This window comes from Prionailurus viverrinus, chromosome F1 (assembly GCF_022837055.1).
Source record: "Prionailurus viverrinus isolate Anna chromosome F1, UM_Priviv_1.0, whole genome shotgun sequence".
In the NCBI taxonomy this organism is placed as follows: Eukaryota; Metazoa; Chordata; class Mammalia; order Carnivora; family Felidae; genus Prionailurus; species Prionailurus viverrinus.
Genome location: NC_062577.1, coordinates 17,940,937 through 17,966,746, shown reverse-complemented (window position 1 = coordinate 17,966,746; position 25,810 = coordinate 17,940,937). Strand labels below are relative to the sequence as shown.

The 25,810-nt window shown below is 36.5% G+C and overlaps 1 protein-coding gene across 4 annotated transcripts in view; it reads right to left on the bottom strand.

Annotated features, from left to right (window-relative positions):
• The window catches only part of RALGPS2 (Ral GEF with PH domain and SH3 binding motif 2), a 165,534-nt gene that overhangs the window by 109,910 nt on the left and 29,814 nt on the right, over positions 1–25,810 (bottom strand). For 2 of the 4 annotated variants that reach the window (XM_047839680.1, XM_047839683.1), the window contains exons 2-4: positions 19,991–20,135; positions 14,060–14,164; positions 11,693–11,743 (exon numbers count right to left, since the gene is read on the bottom strand). In XM_047839680.1, the coding sequence (XP_047695636.1) occupies positions 11,693–11,743; positions 14,060–14,164; positions 19,991–20,047 (213 nt within the window). In that variant the 5' untranslated portion in view covers positions 20,048–20,135. Of the gene's footprint in view, positions 1–11,692; positions 11,744–14,059; positions 14,165–19,990; positions 20,136–20,742; positions 20,974–21,771; positions 21,943–25,810 lie in introns of those variants that run through there. The other 2 variants (XM_047839682.1, XM_047839681.1) reach the window with 2 other exon arrangements.

The window sequence follows — 25,810 nt, the reverse complement described above, 5'->3', positions numbered from 1 at the left end:
TAGCTTAGATACAGGCTCATTTCACATTACCTCCTTGTACAGACAGAAAATATTTAGTGACAGATACTACACAAACATGAAAATGACAGGACAGCTATATTAAAAACATCAAACTTCTAGAAAATATTTTTTCTAAAAATATTCATATAACCATATTAATGTAACTACATAAAGATGGCATATTTTAGGACAAAATTCCTCGGATTAGATCTACAAATACTGAGCTCATTTTAAACCAATTAATATAACTTCCAAATACATATTAAAGCTATTAATATACAGTGTCTGTGTCAAATTGATGTCAACATAGCCATTTGATAGAGTTCAAACTCAGTTATGCAGCTTTACACAAAACGTAAATGTCATTTTCCTGTTATAAGTAAGGCTGTACCATAAATAATGAATATCCTTGCACCTTCTCTGACATTTCTGATCATTTCCTAAAAATATAGTCCTAGAAGTAAAATCACTAGGTCAAAGAGTCTGAACCCTTTCAAGGCTTTGATACCTGTCAAACTGCCCTCCTAAAATACCGAGTCATTTATACCACCACTACTGAGTCACTTTCCCAACAGTCTCACCAAATCTGGGTATATTTATCCTCTTTTTGTATATCACTACTTTAATTTCCCCAACTGTAAGGAAGAAGTGCCTTTGTTAAAAGAAGTGAAAAGGGGGGCGCGTGGGTGGCTCAGTCAGTTAAGTGTGTGAGTCTTGATTTCGGCTCAGGTCATGATCTCAAAGTCTGTAAGATCAAATCCCATGGTGGGCTCTGTGCTGACAGTGTGGAGCTTGGGATTCTCTTTCTCCCTCTCTCTCTCAAAATAAGTAAATAAACATTTCTTTAAAAAAACTGAATGAACAAGATTTGTTTTAAAAAGGAGAGAAAAGGGAGGGTGGAGGCTGTGATATGAAAACACCTTCCCAATCTTGTTTATGTGCAAAAGGGGGCCTACTCTTTTGTTTGTTTAAAGTAGCCAGTACTTTTATTGTCCTCTTCTGTGTGATTTAATCTTCTGGTTTTATGCTTAAAACCTTCTCATCCAGAGAACAGGTGTCTTAACAGCAGCAGTGAAAGAATTAACACTAACAGAGATTACCATGTGCTAGGCACTATTATAAGTGCTTTATACATACTCACTTGAACCTATCTTCACCATTATAAATTATTATGATAAACAAGGAACCCAGTAAAAGTGTCAATGAATTATGGCTTTGTTTTTTTACACGAAAACCTTTTGACTGCTTTTCTGACTCTTCAAATAAAAAATAAGAGGTTTTGAAAAATCCATCCAATTCTTGGAACATTGCAACATCATTAACTTAATGGAAAAAATGCTTTGTCCCTTAACAGAAACCTTGGAAGCCAACAGAAAGGAGGTGGGATGAATCAATCTATAGTCACATCACTTGGGAGTACATAGATTAAAATTCCACTGGAGCCCTCCGTTCTAAAGGAATTTGTACTTAAAAATTGTGAAGAGGGGCGCCTCAGTCAGTTAAGTGTCCGACCTTGGCTCAGGTCATGATCTCGCCACTCTGAGTTTGAGCCCGGCATGGGGCTCTGTGCTGACAGCCCGGAGCCTGGAGCCTGCTTCAGATTCTTTGTCTTCCTCTCTCTCTGCCCCTCCCCTGCTCGCGCTCTGTGTCTCAAAAATGAATAAACGTTAAAAAAAATTTTTTTTTAAATGTGAAGAAACAAGCAGGTTTTTTAAATCTCTTAAGATAGTAGCTACCATTTCCCCTTTGAGACAATTCTATATTACTAGCACATCTAATATAATAAACTGTAACTGACGGAGAACAGATTAGTGGTTCGAGGAATTAAGGACGGTGGGAAGTAGGTAGGAGTGGGGCTGGCTGACTATAAAGGGGTAGTACAAGGGAGAGAGATCTCTGTGGTATTGTAATAGTTTTGTATCTTGACTGAGATGATGATTAGACAAAACAACACATAAGATGTTATAAATAAATAAATGTTATAGCAGTCCATTCCCTGGTTTTGATACTGTACCATGCTTATATGAGATGTAGCTTCTAGGGAAAACTGGGTGAAAGATAAATGGGACCTCTCTGCGGTATTTTTGCAATTTCTTATGAATCCCTAATTATCCCTGTACTATTTTTTGCAAGTTCCAGTAAATCTGTTGTTACTTCAAAATAAAAAGTTAAACAACAACAATAACAACAAAAATCCATTTAATGAATTATGGAGCTGAAATTGCACTGGGTCTCCAAGAACTCACTAATTTCTTCTTAAACCTTGACATGCATTTGTATTAGCTAGCCTTAGAGGAATTTTGCCCTGCCCCAACTCTAACTCTCAACAGCCACTGAACTTCTCTGAGAAAAAAACTGCTCTTTCCTTTGCCTCGGACTCTGGATCTTCCTCCAAGAGACACTAGGGAACAATCTAAGAAATAAATCCTCCCACCCATGGTATCTTGCATTTGACAGCTGAGTAGCCTAGTCAAGGGTTATCCTATACTAAAACATCTCCCATGAATACCAAAAAGAAAGTTTAGTGACTCAAAGGATTTTCTTAAAGGTCTGATTTAAGAACAGGACTGATTTGAGTTGCGTACACCATGTAAGTCAGCCTCTATTTCAGCAAAGGCTCAATGAAATAGAGCAACCTTGATACCTCTTAAAATCCGTTCAAATGGATTTAACTTAGAATTTTAAAATCAGGCAGTAAAGAGCAATCTAACAGTAACTCACGCATAAAGGCAGTTTTTAACTGGGCATTGAAAGTGTATTTGCGAGAATATTCATGGGTGCATTTTGAGCCCTGAAACTGTCGAGCCCGATTTTCCACTGAGTTTATTTCGGAAGCACATGGGAAGCAGACACCGCAACTGAGGACCACCTACCCTATGAAAGAATTACTGAATTTCACAGGAGCCACAGCTTCTCTTATGCCTCTTGTAGGTTTGTTCTGTAAAGTCAAATTCTTGATCTAAATTTCATCTTGTAGGTTCCAACACTCTTAAAAGGACTGCTCTAAGGGTGATGTTGTAGGGATACCTAAAGATAGAAGAAGAGAAAAGGCCAATATAGACCAGCATGTAGACAGAGAATGAGAGAAGAAAAGAAAAGGCGATGGAATGTACACAAGACTGCGGGGGTGGGGGGTCCTCACAGGAAGAAGACAGTTTGTTTTTTCACTCAAGTATAGTTGACACATGAGAGAAGATAATTATTGCTAAGGCACTCTTATGCTCAAAAATGCAAAGCTTTTTAAAGGGATATAATATACCCGTTAGCATTCGTCCTATATGGCTATTTAGAAAGAAGTCTCAGCCACAGACGATGTGCTTGCTACAACTCCTGTATTTTTAATCAACAGAATAAAGTTTTGAAACTATAAAACTGCAGTATGATATGTGAGGTCAAAAGATCAATTCTCTTTCCTAACGTACTCACATTCTCTGTTCCCCCTCCACCTTCCTCCCCACACATTAGTTAATTGTTTAATTAATGCTGCCCCTGTAACGACAGCCGAGATAAAGGCAGGTGCTACCTTCTGCTAACACCGATGCCACGGCACACCTCCTCTCCCCGTCAGTCATGTTCCTCTTCACTCCCCTCGTTCTATTCTAAGCCTGACCTTGCTACGTAGTAAGGAAGTTCATGGTGATGAGGAGCACTCACAGAACTTACAAAACAGCCCACCTTGCTTCTAACAGCAAATTTCAAATCTTTCAGGTCTTCTTTGCTTTCTTCAAAGCTTTCACTATATTCATAAATGGTTTACATTTTAACTCTAATGCAAATGATAGTCTTCATTAAAACAAAGACAGAATTACGGTATTCCTGATGTTGGAACTTCGTATGTTGCCAAGATCATAGTCTCTGCATCACAAGAAAGCTAGCATACAGAAAATTCTTTTACATACTGTCAAAAGTATCTCAATTGTAAGTTTTTCAGAAATGTTTTAGTAAGATTCAGAATTACCTATTATGTACTTTCCCTCACTTAACCAGCATTCTTCCTCAGTCTCTAGGGTACCCCAGTTATACAGGAATATAGGAGGGCCTTATCTATCCTCTGTATTTAATGTCTGTTTATTGATACAATCTAATGGCTTACTGTACTGACTTACTGGAAATTATAATAAAGCGTCAAACTTTCTTCTTTGAAGGTAATACACGTCAGAGGACTTTCTGTGAGAGCCGGTCGCTTTGTGAACACTTAAGAACCTCGTAAGAGGCAAACATCATCCAATGTAATGACTATAGTACAGATTTCAAGCACAGTTCACCCTTTTAAGAGTTATTGAAAGTACCAGAGCATTGCAACTAGAAAGAAAATCTGATTGCAAACAAACTTTCTGTCATAACTTATCCTGTGTTGAGTATCATACTCATTCTGAAGAGAAATCCCACTGATGTAATGAACATGGAAATGCCTTCAGAAAAAATATAAGCTTTATAGAACATGAGAGAATTCATATTAGACAAAAACCAAACCCCCATGAATGTAATAAACATGGGAATCCTTCAGAACACAGTCATGGCTTCCTCAACATTAAAGAACTCACACCGGAGGGAAGTCCTATAAACGGATAAGAGGGTTCTAAAAGAAAACAAACCTTCAAGATCAAGAGAGGATCACGAAATCTATATGTATAAGAAATGTAAACAAAACAAAAACAAAAACAAAACCTTAACAAGAGCAGAGCTTCAACTAAATACCAGAAAATTCATACTAGAAATTAATAAATCCATAGAATCCTTAAACTGCCCTTACTAAGCATTAAATAATTCATACTAGGCAAAACACCTGAAAATGTTCCTAATTGGGGGTGGGGGGAAAAAACCCCAAACTCCTTTTTCCATAAAGAAAACGCGATTTTATAAAAGTCACTTTCTTGGACTAGTAACAGACTCTTGCAGAAATGATTCCAAACACGGTAAACACTAGGAGATGACACGCCTGGAGGCTATACAGTATAAAGCTTGGGAATGGTCACTTACCAAACTCAAATACAGAACAGGTAATATCCTATGCACTAGGGATGTATCAGTGAACAAAGCAGACAAAAGTTTTCTGCCCTTGTGGAATTTATGTTCTAGTGAGGGTATAACAGACTCCCAACCTGTAAGAGCTTGACTCATGATCGCCACTCAACCTATATCACGTCCTTAAGTTTCCTGAAGTTTTAATCAAAATTATATTTACTACTGAGTGAGAACTACACATAACTGCAGCCCTTACTCTGAAGTCACCAATAAAAATAATCCTACTTCCGGGAATTTCTAGAAGACCTAGAAGGTATTATATAGATCCAATGGTCCAAAATCCTTTACTTCATAGATTCAGTAATTTTTTAAAAGGCCAAAGACACGAAATCGATTCTATTAATGGCACGATCTATAAATGGCAAAGCTGAAAAAAACTACAAGTCATCCGGCTCCCTTTTATAGTTTGCCATTGGAAATTATTTTTGGGGATCCAAAGGGCTTTGAAACAAATTTTAAAGTAAATGAAATTACGGAAGTAAAAATCTGTGAGCACCCATTCAGAGCTGTGAATGTTAGACACAGACCAAAAAAGAAAAAGTAAGTGGCAAAATGCATGGCAATTTATGCCCCAAACTGGTTTTAACTAATGAAAAGAGAGAATGAGTAGCTCCATGTAAGTAAGAGTTGTAAGGATACATGAACAGTAGTTGAATATAAACAATAGAGCTACTAACATTTCTCCTTCTTTGTAATCACTATAATCACAATTTCAGTAACCATATCATTGTGCGCCCTCCCCATCAGTAAGAGATGGTTGCTTACTGAGAGGAGCAAAGTGTGAAAAGCCGGGTTTTGTGTGAGAGGAGGGATCACCATCCACAGACGCTTCCAAATTTGGCCACACTGCTTGGGCCAGTGGGCAAGTGAAGATTCTTAGCATTTCTGTAGCACCAGCTATCAGGGCAATGTGTTCAGATGGACAGGGATCTGTCAGTATATAGATGACTGGCCGAGCTGAGACCGGTCGCAGGCCCAACAACTATGCACAGACACTAAGGAGTGCTCACATTTCTAGAGCCGATGGGGTACAGCCCTATAAAAACACTGTACTCTTTTAATAAATAATCTTTCAAAGTTGACAGAGATGAGGAAGGACAGATAAGTTATTTAGGGGGTAAAACCAATTGAAGAAGAAGGAAAACAGGATGGAGAGAAAAGGGAAAAGAAGGACTCCCAGGTTTCTGAATGGCATTAAAAATGGATAGACAGTGCACATCACGCGGACAAGGAACCATTAAAAATAAAAGTGTAGCAAACATTTTTTCTATGTAGTTATGGTCTTACCATGAGTAGTTTTAAAATTACTGATGAACTTTCCTTTAACATTCTTTTCATTGGTAAGAATGTTTTCCATTCTTCTGACCACAAAACAAAAGAACTAAGAAACAAAGTACCAAAATCTATTCCTTTTCCTTCTTTCAATCTGAGGTACCTTTGGGTGTGATACAGGGTTGGAGAAAAATCAGGCTTAGCATTTTGTTTGATTCAGATCTGCTCTTAACGATGTGATTTTATTTAGCGAGTTTTCTACTGATGACTAAGAACAGTCCCTATATCATAACAATTTTTTTGACACCTCAAAGATAAGGTTCTACAGTGAAATAAAGGGCTTACAACTTTTCCTTTTTCCCCCCAAGCAGTTTTCAGGCATACTGTATAACAGACATTGTAGATAAGCTACTTTATTCTGAGAAAACAGCTGCACTTTGTATAGTTGCCCCTTTCTTCCTACAAGTTAAGAACAAGTTTAGGTAGAACAAGTCTGGCTAAATTCTACTTAACACAGAAGACTTGGGAATACAGAATTCCCCAAACAGGTAGGAATTACAGGGTCCTACTCAGGGAACTGAATTAATGAGAGATATATATTGTAAAAAGTTCCAGGTAACTCAGCAATTGTCTCTATTGTAGAAAACTGAGCGAGACTTGTGTGGTTTAATCACCGACCTGCAACTAAAATCACTAAACCGCATAGTTGGATTCAGAATCTTTATTCTTCTAAGTTTACATTAGTACAGATTTCATTTTAGAAAACGTGAATAAATCACCACCTGAAATAGATATACACATGTAATAGTGAGTTTTGATTAGTAGTTTTAGTGAACTAAAGATCTTTTAAAGCTTCATCAAGTACATATACAATTTTTAAAGTTTTACATAAAGTTATATAGAGACTTGAACACTGAAATAATGGACAGAAATATGAAGATAAATTTATTCGATTCAGTGATAACCACTATCTTTTCACAGTATGTGAAGTTTTATGCATTTTATGCTAATAAAAAGGCTAATACATTAGACTGACATCATGGCTTAATCTTTTGTTTATTTGTCGACAGCAAGAGTTTTGACATAATAAACATCTGAACAAACACTTCAGAAAACAACTGGGCAGTCTTTAATAAACTCAAAGACATTCATACTCTACAACTCAAGTCAGTACTTAATGCACTACAGTACATATATTAACATGGGTGCTAGTCAGCAATGTTGAACATAAAAAGTAAGCTAAAGACGACTAAAACAACAGAATGCCTTTCACATAAATAATTTTAAACGTGCAACGGCACATATTGCTAAGGGACATATATACTCATAGAGGAAATATAGCTCAATGCACAGGAATGATACAAATCAATACTGGATAGTGGCTAGCTGGTTGGGAGGAGGGAAGAGGGAGAACGGGGCAGAACGCAGAGCGGCTCAAAGCACTGCTGAGGTGGGTACAGAGAGGTTCATCTTACTAGTCTTTACGTCTTGTTGTAGGTCTTGCAAATTTCAAAATATAATAGAAAACATTTTTCTGTCAGATGACAAAAGTCCTGTTTATACTGCCAGATTTAATGTAATCTTGAGGATTATACGAGACTAATACATAACAAGAATATCTTTGTGCTACATCATTTCTTTCAACAGTTACTGCTTCAATTTTTAAAAACATTGTCTCACTAAACAAATATTTACTGAACACTGTATTCATTTTCTTATTCAAAATATTGAGCCCCACTACATGCCAGACAGATAAAACAGTGGAAGCAAAATTATCGGTCTCTGCCTTTATGTAGCTTAAAACCTAGTGGAAGCAGCAAGCAATTAACCAAATAAGCACACGATGCACCACACTTCACACCTCATCACTCCTTCCTTCTTAAAAATACTTCCTTCACTTGGCTCATCTAATTCCATACTAAAAACCTGATTTTCCTCCTAAATCACTCACTGCTGCTTCTTCATCTTTTGCGAATTCCACTTAAGCACCAAGTAGGACCCTTCTCTCATCTATACTCACTTTCCTGGTAACCTCACCTTACACTTTAAGTATCTCTATGGGGACTTCGCTCAAACTACACTTGCAACCTGGACAAGTAATGTAATATTTATCACCTAACTCAATGTTCTAACAGACTCGTAAACCCAAACATGTCCAAAGCGGAACTCCTGCTCTTTCCTCCAAAAGGCTCTGGCCTTTCTCCACAAGGCAACGTTGCACATAATATTCTTATATGAATGGCAGCTCCAGGAGTTGTGAACACAATAATTTTCCATCTCAGAGAATATCAAGTACATGCTTCTGGCATCAGGCCAAAAACCCTGGCATCACCCTCAACTACTCTTGCACGCAGAGTCTAACAACTTTTCACCACCTCTTCTGATCCCATCCCGACCCAAGCCACCTTGCTCTCTTACCTGGTCTCCTCCATCCAGTCCTTGGTACCACGCCCTAACTCCCTACCTGAGTCAGCAGTCACAGCTAACCGAAAGCGCTACTGAAAATCTCAGTCAGAAACTGCCACTCCTCTACTCAAAAGCGTCCAAGAGTTTCCCATCTTTTTCGGAGTAAATCTGCAAGGCCCTAGACCATCTAGCCCTCACTCTACCTCCCTCCTCTACTTCACTCCTTCCCTCCCTCCATCATGTAGCTCACTGGCCTTTGTCCTGGCTGTTCTCTGCCTGGAACACTCTCCCCCAAGCACCCAGGATTCACTCTCTCGCTTCCTTCAGGTCTTTGCTCAGATGGCACCTTCACAGTGAAGGCTTCCTGAAACCATCCCGTCTGCAATCAAAACCCCCACTGTCCTCACTTTCTATTCTCTTCTGGCTGCTTTATGTTTTTCATGACACACTATCTAGCTCACTTCATTCAAATATAAAATCCACCAGGGCAGGAATTTTAGTCTGTTTGCTGCTGTATCTCTCCCAACGAAACCAGCGCCTAGCATTTAACAGATGCTCAGCAAATACTTGTTGAATCACAAAACATCAATGGAAACTTGCAACTGACAAGTGTAGTGAGGAAGCAGAGAGCACTAGGAGAGCCGCCGGGAAGACAAAAAAAGCTTCCCTGAGAAAGTCAAACTTGACCTAAGAACTGAAGGATGAACAGGACTTAACTAGGATGTACACAGGCTCAGTGGTGACAGGGATGAAAAGGCCAGTGTGGCTAGACTAGGATGAGGCAGAAGATACATAAGGAGGCAAAACTATGAGGAGATTTGTGGACCATATTAGGGTAGTTTGTCTTTATCCTCAGAGCAATAGAAAGCCACTGAAGTGTTCTAAGCAGAGGGATCCTTATGAGCAGATTTACACATTCGAAAACATTCCTATGGGTGCTGGACAGAAAAGAGTTTAGAAGGGTCAATGGATGCAGGTAGATCAGGAAGAAGGTACTACAGCTGAGATAAAATGGTATCTTGGATTGGGGTGTTGGGAGTAGAGAGGAAATGAATAGAGAAGATACTCAGGATGTTAAAAAAAAAAATCAGTAAGACTGGTATTAAGTTAGATAAGGAAGTGGGACCAAGGAATTTTAAGGCTCACTTCTGAATTTCACAAAGTAGTGTCAGATGTCTCAGGAAGATAAAAAATTCCCATAGTGAATTCCATGTCTTCAGTAATTATTATCTAGATCTTCAATGTCCAAAGCCCCTAGTCACTAATGGTTAGTGAGTACTTGAAATGTGGCTACTCCAAATAAAGATGTGCTGTAACTGTATAACACACATTGAATTTCAAGGTCTTAGTAGAGAAAAAATATAAAATGCTCAATAATTTTATACTGATTAAAAGTCAAACTGATAATATTTTGGATGTTGTAGGTTAAATAAAATTATTAAAATTAATTCCATCTGTTTAATTTTTTATTTAGAAAAAAATTTTAATGCTTATTTTTGAGAGACAGAGTATGAGTGGGAGAGGGGCAGAGAGAGAGGGAGCCATACAATCTGCAGCAGATTCCAGGCTCTGAGCTGTCAGCACACAGTGTTAACACGGGGCTTGAACTCACGAGCCATGAGATATGACTTGAGCTGAAGTCGGATGCTCAACTGACTGAGCCACCCAGGTGCCCCTCATCTGTTTCATTTTTACTTCATAATGTGGCTACTAGAAAATGTAAAGTGATGTAAGTGGTTCACACTGTGTATCCAATGGATAGGACTACTCTCCTATGAAACAGTAATATGGTCACTGCAGTTTATTCAAAAGAAAAACCTGTCTATAGATAAGACGGCTGAATTTCTGGGCAAAAAAAAGTGTAATTTTTGTAAAGAATTTAGTTTCTTTTGTTCAGGGATGTGAGGAAATGCAAGTTTTTGTCATTTAAATACAAAAGCCATTTACTGTTCGCATGTTATGTGTCGAACAGATTGCTCCTCCTATTGCTAATCTAATGGTTCTACTGAGAGAATCCTCATGGTATAGGGCAAATGTTAGGAAAACACTGAATTGTGGAAATGACAGGGACTCAGAGATCATTCAGGCCCACTCCTTCCTTTTGTAAATGACAAACTTGAGATACTAAGACATTAACTAACTTACTTTAAAATCACACTGTCTACACCACTTAAGATACAGATGTTTTCTCTAACTCCTTATAGTAATTACAGCATTCAAGGCCACTGCACACTTTTATATACAACAAATACACTACATTTTGTTCCCAAAAGAATTAAAAAAATATGTATCTTATGGTACTGAATATTGGTATTATCACACTTCATTTTGGGGCGCAAAATCATACTTGTATTATTACTTGGTAAGAGTAGAAATAGAAAAAGCACCAGTTTGAAACCCAATTCCTACACTTAGCTGTGCAGCAAGGACAATTGTCTTTCTGTCTTCTCATCAGTAATATACATTACCACACTCAAGTTCATACACACACACAGCATACTAAATGGCTTACAGTAGGTAGATGCATAATAAATGTCAGTCTCCTTTTTAATAAAAGTAAAAAATACCTTCCTTGATCCTCCCTCTTCTCTCTAAAAATGTCAACACAGAGTCATACTTTAAAGTCATAAAATAAAGTAAGGGAAAAAACTGATGTAGTGAGTTGTGAAACCCAGTTTCTCATTCCCATTCTCCCACGAAAAAGTTTCAAAGCCTTGGGTGACTATTCACCCTAAGTCTAGTGCCCCCCTCAGAAGAGTGACAAAGCCTAATCATCCACAATGATTCATCAGTCTTGCCTGTGACTCAGTGATTTGTGTTTATGACTGCCACATGAGTTTCTGACGCCTGAATAGTATATGGACAGTCACATCAAAATCTTTAAACACTGAAACATTAATATGAATCTGACATTTCTAAGCTTCTTAATTTGGGATACTATTAATGACCATTCTGTATATTTAAAAGAAAAGTTCTTAAAACTACTCACATCTGGTTGAATGGCTTTAAATACTGGAACGTCCATTAGCGTTATCTGACCCTGAAATAGAAAGTAAAAAATGACAATTTCTTGGGAATTCTAGGACATGACATATATTCTAAATTAGATATTCTATACTAAAATATATTGAATACTCAAATTTTTACTTCAGAAAAAGTCATTTTTATAAGGGATTACAGAAAATGAAAATTTAGCCCTTGTACCATTAAATATGATTACTTCAAATTATCTCATACCTATTCATATTTTCTTGTGACATAAATGAAGTAAAGTTAGAAAATAAAACAAAAAGGGGTGCCTGGGTGGCTAAGTCAGTTAAGTGTCCGACCTCATCTCAGGTCATGGTCTCACAGTCCATGGGTTCTGTGCTGATCACACAGAGCCTGGAGTCTGCTTTGAGGTCTGTGTTTCCCTTTCTCTCTGCCCCTCCCCCACTCGTGCTCGTGCTCGCTCTCTCTCAAAAATAAACAAATGTTTTTATTTATTTATTTAAAATTTTTTTTAATTTACATACAAATTAGTTAGCATATAGTGAAACAATGATTTCAGGAGTAGATTCCTTTTTTTTTTTAATTAAATTTTGTGAAGTTTATTTTTTTATTTTTAAACCATTTTCTCAGGTATTCCTTTATTTATTTTTTCAATACATGAAATTTATTGTCAAATTGGTTGCCATACAACACCCAGTGCTCATCCCAAAAGGTGCCCTCCTCAATACCCATCACCCACCCTCCCCTCCCTCCCACCCCCCATCAACCCTCAGTTTGTTCTCAGTTTTTAAGAGTCTCTTATGCTTTGGCTCTCTCCCACTCTAACTTCTTTTTTTTTTTTTTTTTCCTTTCACTCCCCTATGGGTTTCTGTTAAGTTTCTAAGGATCCACATAAGAGTGAAACCATATGGTATCTGTCTTTCTCTGTATGGCTTATTTCACTTAGCATCACACTCTCCAGTTCCATCCATGTTGCTACAAAGGGCCGTATTTCATTCTTTCTCATTGCCCTGTAGTACTCCATTGCGTATATAAACCACAATTTCTTTATCCATTCATCAGTTGATGGACATTTAGGCTCTTTCCATAATTTGGCTATTGTTGAGAGTGCTGCTATAAACATTGGGGTACAAGTGCCCCTATGCATCAGTACTCCTGTATCCCTTGGGTAAATTCCTAGCAGTGCTATTGCTGGGTCATAGGGTAGGTCTATTTTTAATTTTCTGAGGAGCCTCCACACTGCTTTCCAGAGTGGTCGCACCAATTTGCATTCCCACCAACAGTGCAAGAGGGTTCCTGTTTCTCCACATCCTCGCCAGCATCTATAGTCTCCTGATTTGTTCATTTTGGCCACTCTGACTGGCGTGAGGTAGTATCTGAGTGTGGTTTTGAAAAACAAACAAATGTTTTAAAAAAAGAAAAGAAAAATAATTTAAAAATTTGGACAGTTATACATTAAATCAAAATCAAAACCAAAACCAAAAATCAGATCTACTGGTTCATAGAGCAGTATTATTGTGACTATTAAATTGTATTCCCCCTAACAGTAATATAAAATCTAATATGAATAAAAAGGTTTTCTTCCCCATTTATAAAAATCAATGAAATTGTACTGGTAGTGGCAACTCACATCTAAGGGCTGCATATGGCTATGGCCCTATCTCTATCTCAATTAAGGCTACAGATAGAAGACAAAACCCAATAACGTACCAAAGAATAACATGTTATGATTAAATACAGTTTATTCCTGGAATGCAAGAGTGGTTCAACATCAAAATATCAACAGATGCTGTTAACAAGTTAATGGAGAAACAGAAATTAAATAAGTGAACATTTATGTCAGTTAAGAAGTAGAAGTTTTTCTAGGTATCTTTCATGGTATCACAATAATGCCTTCAAATTTCATTTTTCAGTTTTTTAGTCTACAAAAAAGTAAAAATACTTCTTACATAGGTCAATAAAGCACAGTGGCTTGGGGAGGTGGTACAGGGAGGGACAAAAACAATCAGTTCAAAGGTAAGCACTCACTTTTTTTTTTCCCTAATGTGTGTGTGTGTGTGTGTTGTTTTTTTGTTTTTTGTTTTTGAGTAGCACACAATGTTACATTAGTTTTAGGTGGGAAGTATTATTATCTGCCAAGCTGAGAGTGTAACATAGGAAGCTGCTCTAAACCTCTCCCCAGCCCTTCTCCCTTCCCCATTTCATCATTCCTGTTTGCCCCACTGCTGGACTAGTCTCTCCATCAATGCCCCTAGCCAGTTTTCTTTAACCACCTCCTTCTGCTGTGCTGTACAAATTCCAGCTCAATAGCATCAATGTGTAAGTTATGTGCAAAAACTGGAGAAAGGGGAGGCAGGAGGCTTACCGCATATTCTTCTGGTGTAACCTTAAGAACATCAAATACCACAGCATCAAAGCTTTTCTTCAGTTCAGAACCTTTGTCACTTAATGATTCGGAACTGCTACTTTTCTGTTAAATTGAAAGAAAATGCAGCCATTTTAATACTGTCTCACAGTCAGTGCCACAGAAACTCCACTGGCATTAAACTGAAAACAGTGGGTCGACAAACACGGTAGAAAAACTGGGTACAACACGCTGCTTAGTTGGAAGAGCACCAGATAAAGGCTCAGACAACTGAAAAATCTAATCTCTTTAAATTTCTAGGTTCTTACATGAGTCATTTTCTTGTCTGTCAGTTTCCTCATCCTGACATCCTATCATTTCTTACAGAAATAAAAGATTTTAACAAGCTCTATGATTCTCAAATGGGGTAAAGGCAAGTTAGGGGAGAAGAATACCTCTGTTTATAATTTTTAAACTATTGTTTTAAAGAAAAATACAAATTATTTTCATAACCTAAATCATAAAACATTCAGAACTTCATTAACTAAGTAATCCGATCATATTTGTTAAGTGATGTCTGTCTGCAATAGTACAATTGATACTATTCTTCCTATTATACTACAAAGTTAACAGTTTTCTGTTTTAAGGTTACTATTTTAAGTTTGAATTTGCTGTTATTACATATAAGACAATGGGTGGCTTTTGGCTCTGAAAAGTTTATTTCTGTTCAATTTCCACTTCATCTGTACCACGAGATAAAAATGTACTCTGCCTCAGTTGGCTGAAATCAGAGCATCATTGCTATAAGAACATATTAGATCATGCTCTATTAAATAGTGGCTACAGTTAACGGCACAAAAAAATTCACCAAATTTCAGTTGCCAATGTATAAATATGTATGTCAAACTACCAGCTGTTATCCATCAGTTTTGAACACTTGTCATTATGCCTCATTTTTATGTTTTCTCTCACTTTCATTAGCAGCTAAGTATCAAAATCATTTCAAAGGAAAGGATCTGTCATTAATTTGGGAAAATTCTCAACCATTACTACTTCAAATATTTCTTCTGCCCCTTTCTCTTCTCCTTCTGGTTTCCATTACGTGTATGTTACACCCTCTGTCATTGTCCCAGTCCTTGGATATTCTACTCCATTTTTTTCATTCTATTTTCTCTCTGCATTTTAGTTTTGGATGTTTCTACTGACATATCTTCAACATTACTAACTCTTTCGCTGACTGACTACTGGCCACCAGTCTACTGGTGAGCCAAAGTCATTCTCCATTTTGGTCACCAAGTTTTTGATTTCTAATAGTTTCTTTCAGTATTCCTGCTTACATTGTCCGTTTGTTTTTACAAGTTGTCCATTTTTTCCATTAGAGCCCTTAGCATTATTAATCATGGTTATTTTAATTATCCAGAGAGAATTCCAAAACTCTGCCATATCTGACCTGAGTCTGGCTCTTGTACCTGCTTTGTCTGTCCGGACTACGTCTTTTTCTTACCTTTTAGCACTCCTTGTAATTTTATGAAAACCAGACATAATGTACTGGGTAATAGGAACTGAGAGGTAAACAGGTCTTCAGTATAAGGATTTATGTTTCTATAGGTAGGAGTTATGCTGTGTTTACTGTTTATTGTACTTGATGTGTCTACTCTTCAATTTTTCTAGTGTCCTTCTTTTTGTCTTTGGATTTCCCTAGGAACTCCTTAGAATCTGTGTCTTGCAGTTTCTTCTGCTATAATCCTTCACTATTATACAGGAGCCCTGTTGATGTGGTGGTGAAGTACGGGGGGGAGGGGGGGGAGTATTCTATAAGGTCTTTTTGTGAGCCTATGTCCTTGGGCTGTGACCTCAAGTACTTCTCAGTACCCCACCACCACTGCTGATCCCTGAGAAAATGAGAAAGAAAGGCGGGAGGGGGCTAGTGTTGGGTATTTCTCTTGCCCCAAGTAGGTCTCTGGTAAAGGAGTTTCCCTTGAGGTCAGGGGAGAAGAGAATGCACTGGGTATAATTCAGAATGGTTATTTTCCCCTCCCCCCGCTAGAAGCAGGAGGGTATTTTTCTCTGATCTTCACTGTGAGAACCTGGTAGAGCTTCTGGAGGTAAAACACTAAAGTGGGGGTTGGGAGAACCTAAGACTGGGCCTTCAGGAGTTTCTAACTTCAAGCTAGTTGCTAGTCTACACAATGCCTCCAGCAATTTGTCAACTACAGCTTAAGTTTTTCTACCCGTTTCTGGCTAGAGTGATTTATACTCTTGGTAAATTAATTTCCTATTTGCCTCTCTCCAGTTTTTGGGTCATCAATGTCAGTTTGCTCTGTGACATCAATTTTCTGAGAGAGCTAAGAAGAGTTCCTGATTTTCAGTTTGTTCGTTTTTTTTCATGTTGTGAGGACAGGAGTGATGAACTCCAACCTCTACATATCTAGCAGAAACCCAACGTCCCATAATCATTTTTCCTAACAGCATTTTGTGTGCTTATTCTCTGTAATTCTGATTATAGTATGTCAACATCATTATTTTATATCCCAAGACTAATTTAGAAATTTACTTATAATGTCAAACATTCAAACAGACATCAGTTACTGCCCCAATAACCAAATACATTCTGTCAAGTGGAGACATTAATTTTAAACATAACTTGGCAATTTTCTCCAAGTTTTTAACTCACTCAAGACAAGTTAGCAAATCATAAAGGCAATTTTATTGCTTATCAATACAAGTAATCACTTTCCTTTTTTCCTCCTTACAAGCCATTAGAGGAGAAGCTTAAGAAATTAAGAGGGATATCTATCTGCTTCCCCAATACCAATAAAGAAGTTGGTACTGATAAGCTACACAGTATTTAAGTATAACGTCCACTAAGGTAAGAGTAGTAATTCTATATTCAAGACAAGATTAAAATCACTGACACCTCTCAATATCTGGAAAAGAAAAATTTCACTGCAACTCTTCTGATCTCAGAAGCTTTGGTACAGGTTAACTATAAAGGTACTAAGACAGGGAAGTCAATCACACAGATCAAGTATTTTATCCATTTAATAAGCTTCTCAGACTTATGGGATCTTTGCATTTTGTTATATTAATAGATCTCTATTTTAAGAAAAGGCAAAAAATATGTATTTTTAAATTTTACTTTCTTACCACAGTGTAGAACAATTTAAAAGACAGCCTTTTCCACTTACCATATGCTAAACTGTATTACTCCGAGGCCTGATGTAATTCATTCACTTTTAGGGCAGTTTTGTTTTTTTTTTTTTTTACAGTAAAATGATCTATTTTATATAACAAATAATTGTGTACTGTTTCCTGCAATATTAGACCAAATGTTTCAGGATATATAGTTATAAATATCCTATATATATATATATATATATATATATATATATACATACACACATATACACTTAACATATTCAAAAATATGGTTATAAAAACACCCATATATGATATACTATATGTATGTAATATAAACATATATACAAACATATAATAATATAATCCCTGTCTCAAGGAGGAATTAAAGTGATATACACTTATTGAAAAAAATTATTTTAAAAGTGGGATTTTTTAAGTGATAGTTTCAAAATAGGAAACCTCTTATCTGTTGAGGGGATCAGGAAGAGACTTTACTGAAAGTATAACATTTGAAATAGGTTTTGAAAGACAGACAAAATGTATTTTTTTTGTGCAGTGAGAGGGAGAGGCACACTGGAGTGAGAAGAGAAATTCCATGTAGAAAAACTAATACAGACAAGGCTGTAACCAAAGTAGGAAAAGAATGGTTTATACAAACATCAGCAAGATGTAGTATTCTTTCATTAGAATGAAATTTCAAGTTGATAATTATCAGGAGTTAAGTCTATTAAAAAGAAAATTTAGAACCATTATGAGGAAAGTCTTAAATAAAAGGTTTAGGGTCGTTTGCATTTAATTAACAGGCAATGGGGAACCATGGACAATCTGGGGATACAAAAAAGCTTAAGAGCTGTATTTTAAGAACATTAAGGTTGAATTATAGTCAAACGGACCCCAAATAGCAGAGAATGGAAGTGCCAGACCGAGCTAAAAGCCTGCTGCAATAATCTAGACAAGAAATAATGACCAAACTCAGATGGTGCTGGTCGAAATAAGGAGAAAAGGGCCGGATCCTTGAGAGGAGGAGTGCGGGACAGGCTCTACAACAGCTGCCAAGTGTCTGCATCTCCTGGCGCTCACATCCTGTGGAGCTCCCTCCACCTGAGTGTGGGCAGCACTGTGACCTGTTTCTAACCAACAGAATGTGGCAGAGAGAATGGGGTATCACTTGCGTGGTTACATTACAGAACTGGAACTTCTGTTCTGCTCGCATATTCTCCCTGCTGTGATGAGAAAATGGGTTGTGATACACAAAGGAGAAGTGAGTTAATGACAGATCTAAATATCAAACTTAGATGGCTAGGGAAATAGTGTTGATATAGACAGTGATGGGAAATTGGTAACGCTATTAACAAAAGTCAGAGAAAGGGGTTGGACTATTTTCTTTACAGGTTGTAGAGCAGAATAGTAACAAGTAACTTGGATTTTGTTCATATTATACATAAAATGTCTGGTTCATCAGAAATGCTTAATGAAAATGTATGAGGGAAGCAAGAGCTAGAGATAGAAATACAGAAATCATCAGCATAAGAAAAATAATCGAAACCACAGACTTAGAATATTTTCACTGACAGCAAGGCCTAAGTAACTGGCTGGGACAAAATGGAGTTGAAGTTATTAAGCAACTTTGAGGCCAACGTGTTAAAAGGTCATAAACATTATTCTCATCCTCTGTAACAAGAGAAAAATAAAGGAGAAATAGAGGAGCTGTTTGCTAAGCTATTAAGGAAAGAAGGCAAGTACTCTAGATTTAAAGGTAAAGCAAAAAAGAAAAACTGTGAGGCACAAATAAAATCCCAACACATTAACTAGAGAGATGGGCATCTAGTTCAGTCTTCACTTCCATCTTTACACTCTAAGCTACACCCCTTCCAACATTTCAGCCTAATGGTTTTTGATCTCCTTTAAGAGACTGGGAATCAAGGCATCTGGACAGTGTCAAAATTATGTGATTCTAAAAAAAAAGAATCTTTTATTCTCACTTGTATTATTGTCCTCAAGGTTCATGCAATGTAAAAATACCTTAAAAAGACAGTCTATGTATGTATATATACATTCTATGTATCCTTTAAAACTAAACACAAGGGGCGCCTTGGTGGCTCAGTCGATTAAGCGTCTGACTTCAGCTCAGGTCATGATCTCGCAGTCTGTGGGTTCAAGCCCTATGTCGGGCTCTGTGCTGACAATTCAGAATCTGGAGCCTGCTTCGGATTCTATGTCTTCCTCTCTCTCTATGCCCTTCCCCTCTCTTTCTGCCCTTCCCCTGCTCATGCTTGGCCTCTCTCTCTCTCTGCCTCTCTCTCAAAAATAAACATCAAAAAAAATTTTTTTAACTAAACCCAAGAAAAAGTTTTAAGTAATCATTTGTCACATACCTTAAGTAAATAAGGATGACCTGTTTCTAAGATGTATAGAACACATGAATGGAACAATTAAAACAGTTTTGGGGGGGGGGCGGTGCCTCGGTGGTTCAGTTGGTTAAGCGTCTGACACTCGATCTCGGCTCAGGGCATGATCTCAAGGTTTGTAAGTTCAAGCCCACATCAGGCTCTAGGCTATCAGCACAGAGCCTGCTTGAATCCTGTGTCTCCTTCTCCCTCTGCCCCTCCCCCACTTGTGTGCGCCCTCCCTCTCCCTCCCTCTCTCTCTCTCAAATAAACATTTAAAAATAAAAAACAAAAGCTTTTTAAAAATTAAAAAATTTGTAGCCCTTTTCTCAAATTCTGAGTTAAATCTGTGACCAACCATAATGCTTGAAAAATTAGAATGCCAGGTAAGAAACTCTACAGCTAAACTTCTAAAAATTCTTACCTCAGAAGCAGTAGCAGCAATATTAACATTGCTTGCCTGCCCGTTCATTAGGTCCATGCTTCCACAACATCAGTCCTTGACACTACGTTAACAGTAACAGAAGACTGATTGCTTCATGTCCAAGGCCACAAATACATTATTATTCCTGTAAAAAAATAAACAGAAAATGTTTATTCTATGTCTTACTGGACGTTTAAGAGAGCAAATCCATGCCTATCACCATGCCAAGAAATAAAACACTTCAACTTCACTGAAGTTTTTTATTTTTATTTCAGTTAAGTCACTATATCCAGCTTGAGGACGATCCTGGATGCTATTTCCAAATGGTCAGAAACACCACATGGGCAATATTCGATACACGTTACTGTTATGTTCTTCATCCATAAAGCGGAAGTATAATTTTTCACTTAGTGTGAGAAAAATTCAAAAAACCTTTTTTAGTTTTAAGTAAATAAAAGTGTAAAACACCATGTGGCAAAGTAACACATGGCATAACTCAATACATTTTTTAGAGATCTGAAAGACATCTATAAATCAGCAACACTAAGTAAGTTTGTCATTGCCGATAAACTGGTTTACAAAGGTGCAAGTAATTAAAAATAAAAGATTACGTAACGTGTCATAAAAATACCACAATATACGTTTGTTTATTTGTATAGGGTTTTAAAGTTTACTGAATATCTTCAATCATTATCACACAGACCTTCACAACTACCAATAGACTAAATTAAGGATGACATTATTATACTCACACAGCACAAAGAAACAGAGCTTCTGATGACGCAGGCTGGTAAATGAGGAGAGGCAAGAATAAAATTCGAGCCATCTAAAATTCTAGTCAAATATTATTTCCACAACATCACACTTCTTTCCACTTCACTGTAAGCCAGGATATTTACTTGAGCTTCGCATCCCTTTCCACAAGTAACTTGCTGTACAACGCTGTGTCGGTAACTTCTGTCTAGGATGGAATTTCTTCCTCTCTATAAAATGACAGAGGCAAATGGACTCTAAGGCCCCTTTCTAACTTTGAATTTCAATGATCCTTTTTCATAAGAGAAATGATAAGTGTCTATAAATTAGGTGTTTTAAATTACACTGGCTTTAAAAACTGAGTCTAAAATAACAATAATAATTCTCTTGATGCTAAGTTTCCTCTCTCTGGATAAGCAATAGAGGTTAGTGATTTAGAAGCAGACTCTAGAACAAGACTGCCTAAGTTTGAACCCAGAAAACTGTTAACTTTTCTGGGCTCAGTTTCCTTATCTATTAAACAAAGGTAACAGTAAGTGCCTATCTCAGAGTTGTGATGAGGAGAAATGAATATATACAAAGCCCACACAACAGTGCTGACACGTGATAAGTGTGCAATTATGATGATGCAGATTTTGTCTACTTAATCCACACAAAGCTTAAGTTCCACAGTCTCTGAATTAAGACAAAAGCCTTAGAAATACATCTCTGGCAAAATACATGTTGGTGGGCATCTCCAAAATCCCAACTGAAAACACAGTGAATGAAAACATGCCTAAAATAGGTCTCCTGAATGTAGCAAAACATTTTGGTTTTCAAATGCTTAAAATTTACTGCTAGTTAGCATCCTTCAGTCATATCTTAAGACTATCTTCATTTCTTCAGATATATACTAAATACCTGCTAAGAGCAAAACGTGGTGCTAGACTTTTTTTAAATGAGAAAGATATTAGAAATAATGGGTTTTTAAAACCATTTAGAACCCACTTAGAAAAGTCAACGTGAAAGTGAACAGAGCACTGAAATACTTTCATTTCCTCCAATCTACAGCATTTCATTTTATAAGGTTCATTATTCTTATGCCACTATTAAGGATCAACTTTTATTTACACTGCCATATAAAATTAGCTTGATAATGCAAATTCTCTCTGAAGTCAACATTCAGTTTGCAGTAACATGTTTTCAGATAATTTCATTTCATTCCAGTCTATGCATGAAGATTAATTTAGATATGAATCCGTAAGTCAAGAGTGCCCCCTAGTGTTAAAGAAAAAGATTTTAATTAAATTGTTACAGGAAATGTATTCAATCTACTCTTCAAATAGGTAATTTTTTTTACTATTATTTACTGAAAATGAAGTACTATAGACCAGAAATAAACATTACACATTTTTAAACTCTAACAGTAAAGAATCAAGTTTTCTCTGCCTGGTTTTAACTTTAAAAAAAGTACAGTGAAGCATACCTTAAATAAACTATTTGCAAATGTACTACATATCAGTGTTATTTAATGCTGAAGTGAAGTTTAAGATCTCATATGATATCATACAAACATTAAATCCTTAGATACAAACTAAGTTTATGTTCTTAGTATGTATCTCAAAACCATTCTGTGTTTTGCACACAGGAAAAGTTCAAATTAAACAAGACAAATACATACTTTACTATTTAATTTTCCTAGAGCTACAAATGACACAATCATTCATAATTATTACCAACATCACAACAGCTCTCTTCTTAATTAAATTCATTCTGAAACTTCTAAAGACAGTTAATCTTTAAATTTAAATCTTTGGGTTTAATTCCCAAAACAGGTATATTGCTTCTTTCTAAGCAATTAAAATCCAAAAACAAGGATATTGCTTCTTTCCAAGCAATATAATACCCAAACAGGAAATCTGAAATGTGTAGATTTAGTTCCTTGCTTGAGGTCATGGAACTAAATTATTAAATTGCAGGCACGTTAGATGTGCAGGCACATCTCCTAAACACCCCACCTTCTCAATGGTATTCACACCAAGAAACCAGTACTTTTTAACTAAATGAACAAAGGATTAAAATCAAAGTGTCAACTTCTCACTAATGAATCTCATTTCACAAAAGCAGATACATATTCTTTTATAAAGTAAGTTATGCTATCATCGTTAGGAATATTATGCGAAAGACATTTAATACTTCTATAAAACATATCCTCAAAGAGCTAAGCAACTATAAGGGAAATGGTAGTGAAACACAATTAATTAGAGCAATTTCTTTCGGAACACTTAGACAACACAGAATTGATATGCTCATATACTCTGGCTTAAAATCTCAGTCCTAGAAATTCATCTCATAGAGAAAAAACTATACAGGTAAAGCTATTCAATAAAGCACAATTTACAATAGTGAGAACCATTTTAATACCTTTGTATACAACCACATTAAGAAATTCCAATGGATAATTATAAGAAAGATGAAAACAGAAATGAAGGGCTCAACAAGAGAAACTAAACTTTCCTCAGGTGCCTAGATGGCTCAGTCAGGTAAGCGTCCGACTTCAGATCAGGTCATGATCTCGTAAGCGTCCGACTTCAGATCAGGTCATGATCTCACAGTTAGTAGGTTCAAGACCCACACCAGGCTCTGCTCTGACAACATGGAGCCTGCTTGGGATTCTCTCTCTGCCCATTCCTCCCCCCGCCCCCACTCCTGACTCTCTCTCTCTCAAAATAAACTTAAAAAAAAAACTAAACCTTCCTAGTATAATATCCTTAAAACTTTCATGAGAAAAAAATGGGGTAAAATTAAAACACTGTAATTGCAGTTCAATATTCAACACTTGTTACAGCTTGCTTTCCTTTAACATTTATTTTAAAATGAATATTAAAGACATGCTTCATATGACACTCTTGGAAGGCCTGAAGATTTAAGTAGCCTGTATATCATGGCATGCAGGCAAACTCACTTTCAGCATTTGTGATAGCTAAACTCCCACTGCCTTCTTTAATTTTTTGATCTAAGAAAATGAGAGAGGAGTCTCAATTCCCCAGTACTTTGTTTCAACAATAAAGCCATTATTCTAGCAGAAGTTTACTAAAAACATGGTTGCCTCTTAAAACCATTTCCAGTGTAACACTAAGCAAGATTATCTTCGCTATTTGCCACCCTTGAAAAGTTCAGGCTATTACAAAAGAAATTAAAAAGAAAAAAGTTCTCGTGTACATCCAGGGTTACAGGAGTCCCCAGTGCCTCCTGGAGAGAGATTTTCCTGTAAATCTGTGCTTCCACTGCTCTTTTGTCAAAATTCTAATGCCATCTTTTCACACTGGTTTATTTATGTATCTCTCCCTAATGAACTTTGAGTTCCTTGATATTAAAGACTCATATTTAAAACAAAACATGATAGAAAAATCATTATTTTCCATCTTTTCATTCAGGCACATGAACACAATACTTGACCCTCAACTACTTATTTTAGTAAGTATCTGTTAAAAGACTGAATGAATCACCAAATAACGCATCACTCACAGGATAATGTTATATCAATGTCCAATTACAGTATAGGGCGAATGGCAATCAGATAATACATACAATACTACACACATTTAAAAGAATATGATGAGGATTTCAATTTCCAGCAATACATCTGATAAACAATATAAAAATCTTTGTATGAGTAAAATTTAGGAATTATAAGTTGAGTTTTGATTATCAGTTGGATAGAAAAGGCAACCAAGAGATGAGAACTGAGACACACACACTGTTCCCCACCCCACCCAACCACACCTTTACCTAGAATAAAGCCAGCCAGCCAGAATAGTCTACTCCTTCAATGATAAAATGTCTATTAAAAAAAAAAAAAAAAAAAGGAAGAAAGAAAGAAAGTTTACTGGTATAAGAAGATACAGAAACTCGTCTGTCTTGGCCTGAACTTAACACTGAAGCTAGAGAAGAGTGTCCACAAACTTGTCTACAAAATAAAAACCTGTAATCCTAGGCATACTCCAGCAGGTACAGAATTTGAATTTATATACTACCAGCACAGTTCAAGACCCTCAAGATGAGAAATCCACAAAAGTAGGTTCACAAGCCAGTGAGACTCCTGGAACCCCAGGCAAATGGAGGGAACAAAAAGACAATGAATGTGGGATTCGCACAAATAAAACCCCACTGGCAAGCTCAAGATAAAAGTTTACCAACTGTATAAGCAAACAACATGCTACAAGTAAAAGCAAGAAACACAACAGTTATTAGGATTACCTTCTGAGAACTGTAGATGAACACTTACCTGATAAAGGCTATAAAACAGGAAAGATTAAAATCAGCAGCCTTAAAAGAAGAAACTGAAAATGTTATGCAAAAAGCAACACAAACATTTGTTGGAAAACCAAATAAAAATGTTTCTTAAAAAAAGAAAAATATAGTAGCTAGAGAATTAAGCATCAGATTAAACAAAACTGAAGAGAATTTGTGAAGCAGCGGGGAGAAAGGAAATTATACAAAAATTCTGTACAAAAGAATTACATGCAAAATGCATAGAGATCAAGAGAAATGAAAAATAGAATAATAAGATCTAGCACAGTCTAAGAGAAGTCCCAGAGGAAGAGAAATAATAAAAGGCAACATTTAAAGAGATAAAGGCTGGGAAGTTCCCAGAATATGGGCAAGATACAAATTTCATGTTCAGGAATCACAAACCTTGAGCAAAGAAAGTAAAGAGTCATATTCTATATACATCATTCTAAAGTGGAGAATATTTGTTTTAAAAGCAAGTGGAATAAGTCACTTTACTTACATATGAATAAAATTAAATGGAAAGCTTCTCAACAAAAACAATGCACACAGAAGAAAATATCTTCCAAGTGCTGAGAGAAAATAACTGTCAACCTAGAATTCCATACCCAGCTAAATTCTTATTCAAGAGAAGGCAAAATATACTTTTATACAAAGAACTTAGCACAAAATTAGTCCATATGGCAAGCAATTAAGAATGTAATACATGAAAAACTAATTTATTTCAAAGCAGAAATAATTATCTTAGTCATGACTGCTAATATGATTAATGTTTTTAGATTACCAAAACATTTA